Below are 15,462 nucleotides of genomic sequence, written 5' to 3' on the forward strand. Positions count from 1 at the left end.
TTTCCTGTTCATAAAAAGGGAAGCAAATGCGACGTAAACAACTACCGGGGAATCACGTCGCTGAGTGCTGTATTTGGTGGTCATAGAGTCCCTAAATGCGCATTGCAAGCAATATCTAAGTATAGATCAACACGGATTCATAACTGGGCGTTCCACAACTGCGAACCTGCTGTGCCTAACGTCTTACATCACAGACAGTTTGATTGCTCGGACCCAAACGGACGTTATCTACACAGATCTTACGGCAGCCTTCGATAAGCTGAACCACGAAATTGCGATCGCTAAGCTTGATAGGCTAGGGATCGGTGGAAATCTTTTGAGATGGTATCGTTCATACCTCACGGAGCGCCAACTGACAGTAACTTTGGGTACTTGTCGCTCAGCAAGGTTCAGCGCAAAGTCCGCAGACGATCTGAAAGTTTTTCTGCGCATCCGATCACTCGCCGACTGCCGTTCTCTACCAAATCAGATTGACATCTTTGCTGACTGGTGTGGTCAACCCAGCTAAGTGTACAGTCATTACTTTCTCACGCAAGAAACAACCGATTATTTTCAACTACAAACTACTACTTAGGCGTTTTTCTGGACTCAAAACTGACATACTCACACCATATATCGTATGTCGTCAGCCCGGTGGCAGGCTCGTAGGCAACATTGTATATGGTGACAGCGGGCCCAGTACAGCAAAACAAACGATTTAGGCCCCGGACATGCTGCCTACTGTCAAACATAGCTGTTAGTATAGGCCTTATCACCGGCCTGTATGCCGTCGACAAAGCGTCCAGAACTCTTGATTTTGTCTTCAAGATTACTAAAAACTTCACAGACATTTACTGCTTGAAATCGCTCTTTTGCTCTCTCGTACGATCTACGTTGTAATACTGATCTGCAGTCTAGAGCCCGAACTACAATAATGGAGCCGAGCGAATTGAATCTGTGCAACGACGTTTTCTTCGCTTCGCGCTCCGTAAGCTGCCTTGGAGATACCCACTTCGTCTTCCAAGCTACGAGAATCGCTGCCAAGTGATCAATGTCGAGCCCTAACGTATCCGAAGAGATGTTTTCAGAGCCTTAACCGTCGCCGATACTCTGCAAGGAAGAATTGACTGCGAAGCAATTCTGCAACAAGTGAACATTAATGTTCAACCTCGATCACTACGCAACAGTCTTATGCTGAGACTTCCACTTCTTCGAACTAATTATAGCATAGGGAGCGCTATTTACGGCTTGCAGCTAGTGTTCAACCGAGTAGCGTCGATGTTCGATTTCCACTTGACACGGAATATGCTTCGCCGAAGATTCTCTGCCTTTTTTGCTGACCGAAGGCGCTTGATACCCAACAGCTAAGTGTAAAATTTAAGACTTATAAATTTTTAGTAACTTGACAATGCTTTCCAAGTTATTTTCGTTTGTAACTGTAGTATATGTCTAGATAGAGCTGGAATTAGGGCGTATCAGCCTTTGTAAACAATTATTTTTACCGATGATTTCTAGCAACTCAAGGCTTGCCCACGCAAACCATCATAACCATTGGGTAGGGGAAGTCGTCCCCTACCCGATGGTGTTGTTGAATTGCGTTGGTGAGCCTTGAGTTGCTAGAAATCATCGATAAAAGCCTTTGTTTACAAAAGCCGTTACGCCCTAATTCCAGCTCTATCTAGATGTAGTCTGTATAATTTGTACTTTTTTTTACAGCACATCATTGGGACTATTTCAAGAGCAAATTTTCATTACGTCGAATGTAACAAAGGTAAACAAAGTTGAGCTACCAGTGTCAATCGATGCTCCTGCTATTACACTATATCAAGAGCAAATTTTCATTATGTCGTAGGTAACATTCGCACCAATCCGAGAAAAAGAAAGTTTTCTTTTGATGACCGAAAAGTTATTCCTATTTCCAAGTAAACACATATAATCTCATAGTGATAGCAATGTTTAACATATTTAGCAGGGTTTTAATCATACAAATGCAAATCGCTAGCTTTCATGCTAAAAAAGACTGGGTTTTGAGTCAAAAGTTATTATACGTCGTTTGGTGGCCCCTATTGTTACTTAAGTCAAAGTGTATTTACCAGGATATTCGGGAGAATTATCAATTAAGTCTCCTTATGTGCAGCCCATTCATCATTTTAGGACCACCGAAATCATCTTAGCAACAAACAGTTCGATTTATTCACTTTAATAATGAGAAAGCGAAACGACGAACGTACACTTTTCACGGGTTTCTCAGCGCTGTTACTTAAGTCAAACGGCATCTCCATAGAAATTGGGTGACTTAAGTAACATCGAAAACTATTTTGATCGGAAGGTGATTACGTTAAAAAGCAATTTGACTGGTAAATAAATTTAAAAATGGGATGTGATCCTATATTCGGACAGTATATAGTGTAATAGCAGGAGAATCGATTGACACTGATATCTCGACTTTGTTTACCTTTGTTACATTCGACGTAATGAAAATTTGCTCTTGATATACTGTCCGAATATAGGATCACATCCCATTTTTAAATTTATTTACCAGTCGAATTGCTTTTTGACGTAATCACCTTCCGATCAAAATAGTTTTCGATGTTACTTAAGTCACCCGATTTCTATGGAGATGCCGTTTGCCTTAAGTAACAGCACTGAGAAACCCGTGAAAAGTGTACTTTCGTCGTTTCGCTTTCTCATTATTAAAGAGAATAAATCGAACTGTTTGTTGCTAAGATGATTTCGGTGGTCCTAAAATGATGAATGGGCTGCACGTAAGGAGACGTAATTGATAATTATTCTCCCGAATATCCTGGTAAATACACTTTGACTTAAGTAACAATAGGGGCCACCAAACGACGTATAATAACTTTTGACTCAAAAACCAGTATTTCTTAGCATGAAAGCTAGCAATGTGCATTTGTATGATCAAAACCCGGCTAAATATGTTAAACATTGCTATCACTATGAGATTATATGTGTTTAATTGGAAATAGGAATAACTTTTCGGTCATCAAAACAAAACTTTATTATTTTTCTCGGATCGGTGCGAATGTTACTTACGACATAATGAAAATTTGCTCTTGATTTCTAGTCTGTTGATGCAAACATAACAAATAACAAATAAATCACATAAAGTGTAGGAACTCAGCATTGAGTAAATTTGCCTCATCTTTTCCTAGGTTTTTCCAGAAAAAAATTCCCGAATATGAGAAAAGTAAAGATTGGATTCACTCAGTCTATTGGTACTACTCCTAGACTGAATAAAATTTTCCTCAATTCCCTCATTTTCCGACAGATTTTTGAGGTTTTCCATAGGCAACCAAGAGGCAAATTTACTCATCGCTGAGTTCCTACGCTTTTGGAGATTGTGAGTGAACTAAACTCAAATTTGGGTTGCTCTCATTCGCCGTGCACAATGATCCATTTCGCTTTTCTCCATTCCATCACGGCGAATGAGAACGACCTAAATTTGAGTTTAGTTCACTCATAATCGCCAAAAGTGCAGGAACTCAGCGATGAGTAAAATTTGTCTCATGGTTTCATGTGAAAAACCTAGAAAATCTGCCGGAAAATGAGGAAATTTACGAAAATTTTATTCAGTCTCGGAGTAGTATCAATAGACTGAGTGAATCCGATCTTTACTTTTCTCAAATTCAGGAGTTTTTCCCTGGAAAAACCTGGGAAAACATGAGGCAAATTTACTCATTGCTGAGTTCCTGCACTTTTAGCGATTATGAGTGAACTAAACTCAAATTTGGGTCGTTCTCATTCGCCGTGATGAGATAAATGACGTTTGAGCCATTTTTAATTTGCAAAACGGTCAGATTACCGGGGTTCCAACGGAACCTGTTTCATCTGAGTAGAAGTGACTGTCTCTTTGAGTTATTCTCAGTGGCGCGGTTCAGATTTTCACTCCTCCCTTTCCCCTCTCCCAGGAACAGAGGAAAATGAAATAACATGCGCTAACCAGTTCAATGCCAAAATTTCAAAGGGGCGTAATTGTTTTTGTAAACTATAGATTAAGTCGTCGATTTCTCGCAAATAAAAGCCCACCCCTCCAAATTACCAATGCTAGCTGGGACAGGAAATATCCCTGGTGGTGTCATGCATTTTCATGAGTGAGCATTTGTTTACAAATGCAATTACACCCCTCTGAAATGTTGGCACTGATGTATGTACTGTAACAGATTTTCCTAAGATCATGTATCAGTGATCTTAATGTTTTCTAATGAAATTTACAACCCATTTGAAACCAACATTTCAAAAACTATTTTTGGGGAGGTTTTGCTCCCAGAAACCAAACGAACTCTAATTATCCGTCCTATCGGGGAAGATATCAACGCGGAAGCTATCAGTCGCGGACGATTCAACAACAATCAACCACGATTTGATAATCACCCACGATTTGATAATGGGAATAGGATGTACATAGCAAATGTTGATCAACCAGTTGGTCAACTACAGCAAGCCCATGGCGAAGTAAACGCTAGAATACCTGGCAGAGCTATGCCATAACCAAGTCAACATCCACAAGGACATTTTTTAGATCAGTGAAAATTAGCGCCTCAAACTTCATTAAAGTTAGAGTGCGTATGGCAAATTTAATTTGTACCTTCCTTGTTGACTCGGGTCACAGATAATAGACGTTGAGGCTCCCAACGGCGACTTCCCATACAGTGTTGGCTAAAATCAAAATCAGCTATCTTTCAAGATCAATATCACCTAAAATCACAGGCACCAATATCAACCGGTGGAAACTAACGATTTTAAATTGGCGCACTACTTGACTAGCCTATTGGTCCCAAGCAAATCGATTAACGTATCCCATTCTAGCCAAAATTCCAGTACTACACTATGTTTGTTTTGATTCGCTATGAAAGTTTGAGTTATGTTTCGAGGGGTGCATCGATTAGCTTGGGACCGAAGATAGTACCAGAGCTGAGCCAAAAAGTTGAGCTCGTAAAGATAAATTAATTAATATTTTGAGATTGTTTCTTCTAGAACAACGAGAAAAGCAGCCAAAAGTGGTGCGTTTCACAATAATATTAAAATTTGATTTGTGAGTCAAGTTTTGTTGAATCGCTGGTTGACGAAGTGGTCCATTACTAGCATTGGTGAGGACGTAGTTGAATATATAAGAAAATTCTAGGACTTTTCAGTACGCCTGATACTGCTGAGACCAATAGGTTTAAATTTTGTTTCAGATAGCGCAGACTTCGATAATTGAAAATTCCTGAAACTATTGTTACCACAACGATCGTACCACATTTACCCGAAATAAGCTCTTCTAAATGTGCATAACGTTACATTTACCCTTAGACGGACATCCCACACAGACCGTAAGAATCATGTCGACGATGGTGACTCGAGCTCAATTTGTCAAAACCATCATCCAATGCTATTTACATAAAATTACCTCCGCTCAAAGCCGCATCATGCTGACCAGTGCCGTCCCGTGCTGCTGCTGTCCGACGGTATTTTTATACTCGGCCACACAGGTCTTGGTGAGCGGCTTCCCACTGGGCCGCTGGTAGCACGCATTGTCGTAGCATCGCTCCAGCTCCTGAATGAAATCCATTATCAACCGACTGTTGCCCCCGTTCGGTCCGACGTAGTAATCGCACTGGTAGGAAAATCGCTTCATATCCCGAATGCAGCAGTCCAGGAATTCCGAATTAGCACTGAACCACTTGTTCAGACTCGTTGGCTTGATCCGGGCGTGGCCCGCCAGAATCCCCGTGACGTAAGTATCGTCAATCCAGAAGAATGGAACCGATTCCGATTGCAGCACCAGCTCCCGGGCCGTGTTCTGATTGGCGACGTACAGCCAACCGGACAAGTACGGCGGATACACATCTCGAGGATACTCCTCTCTCGAAACGAACCATTTGTTGCCTTTCAGCCTGATAACCTTCTTGTTGCTGAAAGCAAATCCCGCCAACAGTGCACCTTGCTCCTTCTTCTGGCCCACATCGGAGAGGTAGTTCTGAATAAAGAACGGATCGAACACGATATCATCATCCATTTTAATCACAAACCTAGCCCTCGGGCAATGTTCGGTTGCCCACTTGAGGCTCATCACGTGTTTGTACGTCAGGTTTCGATACGCTTCCTGAAAATTCCCCTGAATCAAATCACCGAACAGCTCCTGTTCGCTTTCAATCGCTTTCTGCGTGATAAACCTCTCCTTTTCCGGAATGCTGCCCAGCGAGAAAATCCTCAACAGTCCCATCGATATCAGTTTCTGCTGCGAAATGGCTTGCCTATGCGCTGCCCGCAGTGCATCGTTTCCAACGTACGACGTGACCATGATCACACCTACCAAGGAAACAAAACAAAATGAATTCCAAACGAACCTGATCTAACATTCTGAAAACCAAACCCAACAACTCCGAGTAGCTTCCGTTTTCCTTGCAAACGTCGTTTGCTATGCGAAAGTGAAAGTCGGGCAAATTGACCAATCGGTTGGCATCCGGTTTCTTATGATCCACCTCCGACGATTGCAGCAACGTTTGAAATCCGGTTCCGTCGCCCCCGCCACTGCTTTCCAACGGTTTCAAAAAGAGGAAGTTTCCATCGCTGTCCACTTGGAAGGAGTAGCGATAGAGCAGGTACAGGATCAGCAGAGCTATGCTGAATACCAAAAATCGGTGGAACTTTCTCATGGTTGCACAATTTTAAAGAAACATTACTACACTTTAAAATTGGCACAATAATACTAAAGGTGGCACTGTGGTGGGATCACGGACATTCGATGTCACGATTCTCGAAATAAAATTGTGTGGGCGGATATTTTTTTCTTGCACGAAGAGCTGTTTGATGTAAACAATAACATAGCATTAAATCATAAAAATAGGGCAAAGGAGCCAACGAAAATCGTGTTTGTGTGACAGTTTCTCACGGTTTGTTTCGTTGGTTTCATTTGGTTCCCATTAGGGAGCACGTGAAAAGTGAAACAAAAAAAAGTACACGGCACGGTTAATCTGAACACCGTATTTATGGAGTATCTTTTCTATATGGACAACCCGCATAATAAAATGATTGCTGATCGATATTATTTATTATCGGTATACCGCATTAAGCCTGGTACGCAGCTGAAAAGAAAACGGAAAAGTAATTTTTGAGGATTTTTCCCAAAAGAAAATTTGACAGCTATAGTCTGCTAAATTTTGAGATTATAGGGAGATGTCGTCAAATTGTAAAATCAACACTTATTAGTGTTTGTTGTTTAAATGCATCCAAAACATCAGTTTTGCAATAAACGCCAACATTACCTAACGGAATAATTGATCAGACCATTATTCCGCAAGGAAAGTGAAATTGCATTCAGAATGCGCCACCTTCATGTCGATCACGATACTAATGTAATCGATCTTTCCTTTACCGATTTCTTTTGAACTGCGTACTGGGTCAAGAAATGCTAAAGGAAAGTAATTTCTTTAGCATTCCGTGTCCTATCCCGTAGCACGTAAAAACGTCATTACTTTTCAGCTGCGTACCAGCCCGCATAAACGCGAACCATCACATGACCTTACCGATAATGGTTATAAATTGTTTATAATCCCTGCTAAACTTCAACTGAAATGGTTATGGAACCTTACATGAACGTTTGTGTGATAAAGTTTTAACCTTATGTGTTATGGTTTTTTGGAAGCGGACCTTACAAATAATGGGTTGTTAAGAACCATTACCATTCCAAATTCTTGTTTTCTCCATACATTTTCGGAAAGAGAACTATATTAGAACGTTTTTACTTATGGTTTGAGAACATTAATGGTTATGGTTATGGTAGTCAGTAAGGTCCATTAATGGTTTTGTATTATCACTCAACTTTACGTGAAATATACCGTGAATTGGTAATCAGTAATTTACAGGCAACCAATTCGCGATATATTCCACATAAAGTTGACGATGTTACAAAACTATTCATGGACCTTACTGGTTACCATAACCATTACCATTAATGTTCTTAAACCATAAGTTAAAAGGTTTTAGTAAAGTTTTCTTTCCGAAAATGTATGGAGAAAACAAGAATTTGGAATGGTAATGGTTCTTAACAACCCATTATTTGTAAGGTCCACTTCCAAAAAACTATAATACTTAAGGTTAAAACTTTATCATTAAACGTTCATGTAAAGTTCCATAACCATTTCAGTTAAAGTTTAGCAGGGATTATAAACAATTTATAACCATTATCGGTAAGGTCAATTTATGGTTCGCGTTTATGCGGGTCGCTATCCAGCTTTCCATGCTCGGTAATGGCTTCCTGTTTGTATGAACAAATCTATCCTTCACTGTGCTATCTGGAGGTTCGGATTTTGACCCTTCTCTTTCCCTCTCCCAGGAACAGAAGAAAATGGAACAACGTACGCCCTCCAGTTAGTGTCAAAAAGCACAGTGAAGGATACATTTATGCATACAAACAGGCCGCCATTACCGAGCATGGAAAGCTGGATAGATTTAACGTTTCTCGGTGCGTTTGATATTGCTTTTGATAGCCAATACAACCTGTTACTACTCTGCATTGAACAAATTCTAGAAAATTGTTTCACTTAGCTGTACACAGCAAAAAAAAATGTAATATCGATCAATGTAATTCAAGCTGATGTACGAAATAATGATGTAATAGCAAAAAGCAGATACAATATTACATCAATGGATGTAATTTTGTTCGCAAAATCGATGTACATCGTACAACGTTATATTACACAACCGATGGATTGACCTGGTTGCAGCAGTTTGGATGTAATATTCAACAACTTTTTTTTCTGTGTAGCAATGCAAAGAGAAAATCGATGAAGAGAATCGATCATCGCGTATTCGCCCTTATGCATGCTCACTGTCGAAATGTGCATCGATGGCAATCTTTGTTGTTCTTTGTCAAAGTTCAAAGTTACGATGATGTCATGATGTCAGTATTTAAATATTTATTGATGAATATTTGTAAAAAATACTAAAGTCCATGCGACATACACAGCAAAAAAAGTTGTTGAATATTACATCGAAACTGCTGCAACCAGGTCAATTCATCGGTTGGGTAATATCACATTGTACGATGTACATCGATTTTGCGAACAAAATTACATCCATTGATGTAATATTGTATCTGCTTTTTGCTATTACATCATTATTTCATACGTCTGCTTGAATTACGTTGATCGATATTACATTTTTTTTTTGCTGTGTACCGAAATTAAAAGAAATTTAGTATGGCACCTTTATAGATTACTATCATATGACCAATGAAGAAATAATCTTAAATGTAAGTATCGATAAATAAAGATTTTTAAATGTGTACATCGAAATCATAGAAAATTCAAGGTAAAGAATTGCCGACATAAATCTTTATTTCTGTATCCAGCTTTCCATGCTCGGTAATGGCGGCCTGTTTGTATGAATAAATGTATCCTTCACTGTGCTTTTTGACACTAACTGGAGGGCGTATGTTGTTCCATTTTCTACTGTTCCTGGGAGAGGGAAAGGGAAGGGGTTGAAATTCGAACATCCAGATAGTGTCAAAAAGCACAGTGAAGGATACATTTATTCATACAAACAGGCCGCCATTACCGAGCATGGAAAGCTGGATAAAGAACTTTGAAGAAGTTTCACGAATGGTTGGTCGTCCGACTTTTTCCAGAAGTTTCCTCCAATCTACCGTAGGAAATTTGTCCCAGTGTCTCCTGAAAGTTTCTTCCGTCTCATCCAGGAAGTTCAATTATAGTTCTACCGGATGTATTTATCGAGTTCCCCCAGAAGTTTCTTTCGTCTTCCTCTGGAAATTTCTCCATAAGTCACTCTCCGTAGTTTTTTGTTTCGAATAATTGTAAGGTTTTTCCGCGCTTCTCCTAACTTCCCCTGGAAATGGCTCTTCCGGTATTTGCTTCCGATTTCCAAACTTTTCTGGCTTCAGGATTTTTTACCGAAAGTTTCTAAAAAAATTTGCCAAAAGATTCTCAATATTTATCTTGGAAGATCCCCATCGGATGTTATTTTGACATCTTTTAGAACTACTTTTTTTTTTTTTTTTTGCTTAATTAGAGAGATTTTCAGCCTTGGGACACTTTTTTAGAACTACCTTCAAACTTCTTCCACGAGATCTTCTTTATTCTTCCTCTAGAAGTTTTGTCGTACCATTAAGAGACTTATTCAAATATTTCCTAGAAATTTCTTCCAACTTTCATGGAAAGTATATTCTTCGATTTAAGTCCAAAAGTTTGAAAAAATTAAAATTAAAATTAATTAAAATAGTGAATACCGATTTTATAATCATTATGGATACCGATAATCATGAAAACAATCTGGCAATGCTGGTGACAACGCTGATCTGGATAGTCATTATTGAGTATGTTGGGGTTACCGTGTAGAACAAAAACAAAAATAAATTTATTTAAAACGCACAAACAGGCTCGTCCGTGCTCCGTGTTTCTGTTTCCGGTGCTTCTTTCGTATTTATTTAAAATCCCGTGATTTCACCGAAAAACCTTTTCACTATTACCTATACATGTAAAATAAAACACCTCCCATTATGAACAATGTGCTAGTGACCAGCAAAGCAAATTTATTTCGTCTGCTGCAATGCGAAATCTGTCTCGAAAGCGTCCAGGACGCCCGGCTCTGTCCGCAATGCTCGCGATTCTTTTGCGACAAGTGCATCCACGGCTGGATAACTACCAGATCCAGCAGCTGTCCCAGCTGCCGTGCGGTCCTACGCTACGATACTCTGGTTAAGGGATGTTCGATCAACGAGATGCAGGAATCGATCACGCTACTGGTTTCCTCCCTGGAAAAACACTACCCGGAAGCTGCCACGGCCAACAACTATTGCGAAAGACACGAGAAACTGCAGGTGAATCTGTTCTGCTACTCGTGCGAGATGAACGTTTGTGCCAAATGTTGGTTCTCGGAGGACCACGCTGATCACAAGGAACGGGTCGTACCACTTGGTAAGTGATGCGATACAGAATAGAAAGTACTGCGAAAATGGTTTTAATTGTGAACTTGTGGTTCATCTCAAACAGATGAAGCTTACGAGCACTACCGGCAGAACATGAGAATGGCCCTTGCCTGGGTTGACGGACGGATGCAGCTCATCGATCAAGGGCTGAGCAAGGTGACAAAAAATCAGCTACAACTTAGTCGTGAACGGGAGAATATCGAGAAATTACGTAAAAAGTCGGTGGCCTTGGTTGCCGGTGAAGCAAGGTGAGACTTCTTTCCGTCAGCAATATGAAAGGTAATTCAACTTATTTCCCTAGCCCTGCAACGCTCATCAACATTGTGAATATCGATAGAAGAATAACGGAACTGCGTTCAACACAGTATCAACCGGAAACGGAGACAATCAGAATTGAACATCGCAGGTAACGTTCTTTATAATATATCCCATCGAATCCATAATAGTCAGGAAGGTTGCATTTTTCACAGGAACTTCATGCTGGAGTCAACTGTACTGATCTTTCGCCGGACAGATTTTCACAAAACGATTCAGGGGAAAGATTCGTACGAATCGAACGCCAAAGGTCCCCATGGATTTGTATGGAAGTGCACGATCACAACCGTAGATCCCGAAGGCGAAGGCGATGATGGTGATGCCGAGGATGATGACATACTCTCCTGTCTTACCTTGATCGAGGGGAAACCAAGCGAGTACAGCGTAACATTTGAGAACGAACCGGAACGGGTGCAACGGTTCGAGCTGAATAAACCCGTACGGATCGGTCAGTTTGATCCCGCCAGGCACGTCGACAATGATACGCAGCAAGTGACCGTCCGAATTCGCCAGACCTACGCTGACAGAATCCAACAGTTGCAGGCTCATATCGCTCGGTTGGAGCAGGAATGCGCCGACCAGAAGTCCTACAATAAACCATTGTTGTCCGATTGCGAGAAGAGCATGGAACCCTCCGCCAGTTAGATAGTTAGACTATCAGATGCTGATAGTTTGGGCACATGCTTCATTATTATCTATTATTGTCCTTTTGGATGAAGATAATTACGTTTGTTTTGTTTTTTCAATACAATAATTCTAAATTGCTTTAGAAAGGTAAATATTTCACTTTTCAAAAATTCGAGCGAATAAACAACTCGGCCCAATGCTCTAATGGCGTTTGGTTTTTTTATCTGTCGCTATTTACACAGTTGTCCCAACTCACAAGTAAATAGTTTTGTTGCTTGTCTTTATTAAAGACATGTTCAGCCAGTGGTTGATTCAAAGTAAAAACGAAGTCTACAAGGGACTGTTCTGCGAATAGCAGCAGTTAATACCCAACATGTTCAGCAGAGTTCAAAACATCTGAAACGTGAATCTGATTCTACAGCGCCACCTAATGTCCACATTCAGCAGTGGAGTGTAGCATTTCCCTGCATGAGGTCTCAGACACGCTCCCTTATTCTGCGAGTCATGTGACTCTTCGTGCAAATCAAATGGGTGAGTCACCTCACACGAGGTGACAGAGAGTCACGCCGGAAGCGTGGGAAGATCACCTATTCGTGGTACGTTACGGGATGTAAGATCTGCCGCCGATTCCTAGTCCTGACTACTTCAAACTAGTGGAACTAGATTTTTCATTACTCAAAGGAACACATCTTAGTCCTTGTTAATAGTGATAAGTCCTTGGGTTGCCTGGACCGAGGAGGATCTTTAAACAAGGAAAAACTGAGTTTGTTAGTCTTCATCTATGCGATTCCAAATCTTCTATTCATTATTCCTTAGTTTGAAGTGGTTAAGACTAGGGGATGCATGGTCATAACCGGTGTCATTCCCATAAACTTCCAGCTGAAGTCCTTCTTGTTTCTTCAGGAAAATTTATCAGACTTCCTTCGAAAGTTGTTCGGACTTCTCTCGGTAGTTTCTTTAAACTTTTTTTTTAAATTTGCCTAATTGCTCTGGAAGATTCTCCACATTTATCTCCGAAGCTTCAAACATTCTCTAGAATTAGTTCTGATCTCGGTGCTGATATAGTTCAGGGTGTAGAATCGTCCGATGCCTCTTGGTTCGTTCTGCTTCAACCAGCTACCGCCGTCTACCTCCAGTGATATTCGTATCGCAACTAACTCGATACCGCTTGTGATCTGGGACCTTGTAGTAGTAGTAGTAGTAGTAAAATTATGTTTATTTCTGTTGATTATGGAAGTACATTGATTTATTATTTTAATTGATTAGCCTACTTGGCTCTTCATCTTTGTTTAATTTGATATTCTAATTTAATATTTGCGTTTTTCAACTAGTTTACAGAATATCCCTTTGGGGATGTGTTTTATTTGAATTGAAAAAAGTGATAACCTACTAAAGTGATAACGTATGATCTGATGATTTGATCTCAGACAGGTGCCTCTGAACCTTTCCAGGATGAATACTCTCCGTTCTTCTAATGTTTGAATTCCAGCCAGGAGGTGGATCTCAGAATTTCTAGTCCGCGGGGGACTGTTTAGGACCATCCTAAGGATCTTGTTCTGGATCCTTTGGAGTTTAAGGTGATGGCATTTTGCGCAAATCTCCCAGATTGGCATACCGTACTCGATTACAGGAAGGATGATTTGTTTGTAGACAGCAAGCTTGTTTTTCAGGGACAGGGTTGACTTCGGTTGATAAGTTGATACAACGATCTTATCACGATGTTGCACTTGGTTTTTGTTTTGTCAGCGTGCTCCCTGAAAAGAAGCTTGCTGTCTAGTGTTAGCCCGAGGTACACGACCTCTTTGGACCATTCCACCACTGTGCCGTTCAGGCAGATCTTGTTATTCTCCGACGGAACAAGTCTAGGAGATTTAGAGTGTGGAAAGATAATGACCTGGGTCTTTGCCGCGTTGATACGGATCTTCCAGCTGTTGAAATATTCAGACAGAACGTCCAGGCCTCTCTGAAGTTTGGCAGTCAGAGCTCCGTCTGGGACCTTGTCATCCTCTCGTTCCTATATCACTGTACACAAACATCATCCTGCGATCGAATAAAACCTCAGACCATTCAAAACAAAACACCGAAATCGCTTTTTCGAATGATAGCTGCAACCGGATGACGGTTGTTTTGAAATCAGATGATTTTCCTTTCGAACACAGGATGAAACTTGTTATGAGAAGGGATAGGGCCTTCAGTTGAAATGCGTAATGCTCTCCGCAGAATGACTGTCATACTAAGGCTCTGAACCATTTGGTGGATTATTTTAATTTTTGGTTAAAATTTGACAGATGAAAAGTTATCGATTAACCCTGCTATCCGAGCATGGTTATTTCTGACAGACAAGAAGTTAAATTTTGACAACCGTGGCTCGAAAACCGGTCGATCGACAGCACGGGGATTTTCGAACATAGAAAATAACTTTCGAAATGTCACTTTTAACCACGAGTTAAATTTAACTTGGCAAATGGTTCACAGCCTAAATGGAAATGCATATGGTATTGGTTCAGCCCCATAACGCAAATCATTCAAAACTATGATGTAAGGCTCTGAACCATTTGGTGGATTATTTTAACTTTTGGTTAAAATTTGACAGATGGAAAGTTATCGATGAACCCTGCTATCCGAGCATGGTTATTTCTGACAGACAAGAAGTTAAATTTTGACAACCGTGGCTCGAAAACCGGTCGATCAACAGCACGGGGATTTTCGAACATAGAAAATAACTTTCGAAATGTCACTTTTAACCACGAGTTAAATTTAACTCGCCAAATGGTTCACAGCCTAAATAATTCTATCAAACGTCATTTGCTGATCTGAGCTGACAAACAAGGAGGAAGCATATGCATCGCTATCAGAGCTGTTCCCGCATAAACGCGAACCATAAATTGACCTTACCTAAAATGGTTAAAAATTGTTTATAATCCCTGCTAAACTTTAACTGTAATGGTTATGGAACTTTACATGAACGTTTAATGATAAAGTTTCAACCTTATGTATTATGGTTTTTTGGAACTGGACCTTACAAATAACGGGTTGTTAAGAACCATTACCGTTCCAAATTCTTGTTTTCTCCATACATTTTCGGAAAGAGAACTATATTAGAACCTTTTAACTTATGGTTTGAGAACTTTAATGGTAATGGTTATGGTAGTCAGTAAGGTCCACGAATGGTTTTGTAACATCGATCAACTTTATGTGGAATATATCGCGAATTGGTTGCCTGTAATTTACTGATTACCAATTCACGATATATTCCACGTAAAGTTGAGCGATAATACAAAACCATTAATGGACCTTACTGACTACCATAACCATTACCATTAATGTTCTCAAATCATAAGTAAAAACGTTCTTATATAGTTCTCTTTCTGAAAATGTATGGAGAAAACAAGAATTTGGAATGGTAATGGTTCTTAACAACCCATTATTTGTAAGGTCCAGTTCCAAAAAACCATAATACATAAGGTTGAAACTTTATCATTAAACGTTCATGTAAAGTTCCATAACCATTTCAGTTAAAGTTTAGCAGGGATTATAATCAATTTTTAACCATTTTAGGTAAGGTCAATTTATGGTTCGCGTTTATGCGGGTT

General features: G+C 40.1%; 2 protein-coding genes across 2 annotated transcripts; one reads left to right on the forward strand and one right to left on the reverse strand.

Moving 5' to 3' along the window:
- Nucleotides 1–5,027: 5,027 nt before the first annotated feature.
- LOC135698920 (beta-1,3-galactosyltransferase 5-like) lies at nucleotides 5,028–6,642 on the reverse strand. The gene is made up of 2 exons (XM_065219073.1): nucleotides 6,356–6,642; nucleotides 5,028–6,291 (listed from the first exon to the last, which is right to left on the reverse strand). The coding sequence occupies exons 1-2, from the start codon at nucleotides 6,636–6,638 to the stop codon at nucleotides 5,396–5,398; spliced, it is 1,179 nt and encodes a 392-aa protein (XP_065075145.1). The 5' UTR covers nucleotides 6,639–6,642; the 3' UTR covers nucleotides 5,028–5,395.
- Nucleotides 6,643–10,364: 3,722 nt separating this feature from the next.
- Nucleotides 10,365–11,887, forward strand: LOC135698946 (tripartite motif-containing protein 54-like). Its single transcript, XM_065219094.1, has 4 exons — nucleotides 10,365–10,916; nucleotides 10,992–11,175; nucleotides 11,229–11,333; nucleotides 11,398–11,887. Exons 1-4 carry the CDS (start codon nucleotides 10,499–10,501, stop codon nucleotides 11,885–11,887), a joined length of 1,197 nt encoding a protein of 398 aa, XP_065075166.1. The 5' UTR covers nucleotides 10,365–10,498.
- Nucleotides 11,888–15,462: the final 3,575 nt, after the last annotated feature.

The sequence above is a fragment of the Ochlerotatus camptorhynchus genome, unplaced genomic scaffold, assembly GCF_037179485.1.
Source record: "Ochlerotatus camptorhynchus isolate MF236.1 unplaced genomic scaffold, CSIRO-AGI_Acam_v1.1 ptg000099l, whole genome shotgun sequence".
In the NCBI taxonomy this organism is placed as follows: Eukaryota; Metazoa; Arthropoda; class Insecta; order Diptera; family Culicidae; genus Ochlerotatus; species Ochlerotatus camptorhynchus.

What these genes read in the sequence shown, in the direction of transcription:
- LOC135698920 (XM_065219073.1), bottom strand. Translation starts at nt 6,638, where the DNA reads ATGAGAAAGTTCCACCGATTTTTGGTATTCAGCATAGCTCTGCTGATC. An exon ending in AAGCTACTCGGAGTTGTTGG is followed by an intron (nt 6,292 to 6,355) that starts GTTTGGTTTTCA and finishes TTTCCTTGGTAG; the next exon opens with GTGTGATCATGGTCACGTCG.
- LOC135698946 (XM_065219094.1), top strand. Translation starts at nt 10,499, where the DNA reads ATGAACAATGTGCTAGTGACCAGCAAAGCAAATTTATTTCGTCTGCTG. An exon ending in TTGGTTGCCGGTGAAGCAAG is followed by an intron (nt 11,176 to 11,228) that starts GTGAGACTTCTT and finishes TTATTTCCCTAG; the next exon opens with CCCTGCAACGCTCATCAACA. An exon ending in ATCAGAATTGAACATCGCAG is followed by an intron (nt 11,334 to 11,397) that starts GTAACGTTCTTT and finishes CATTTTTCACAG; the next exon opens with GAACTTCATGCTGGAGTCAA.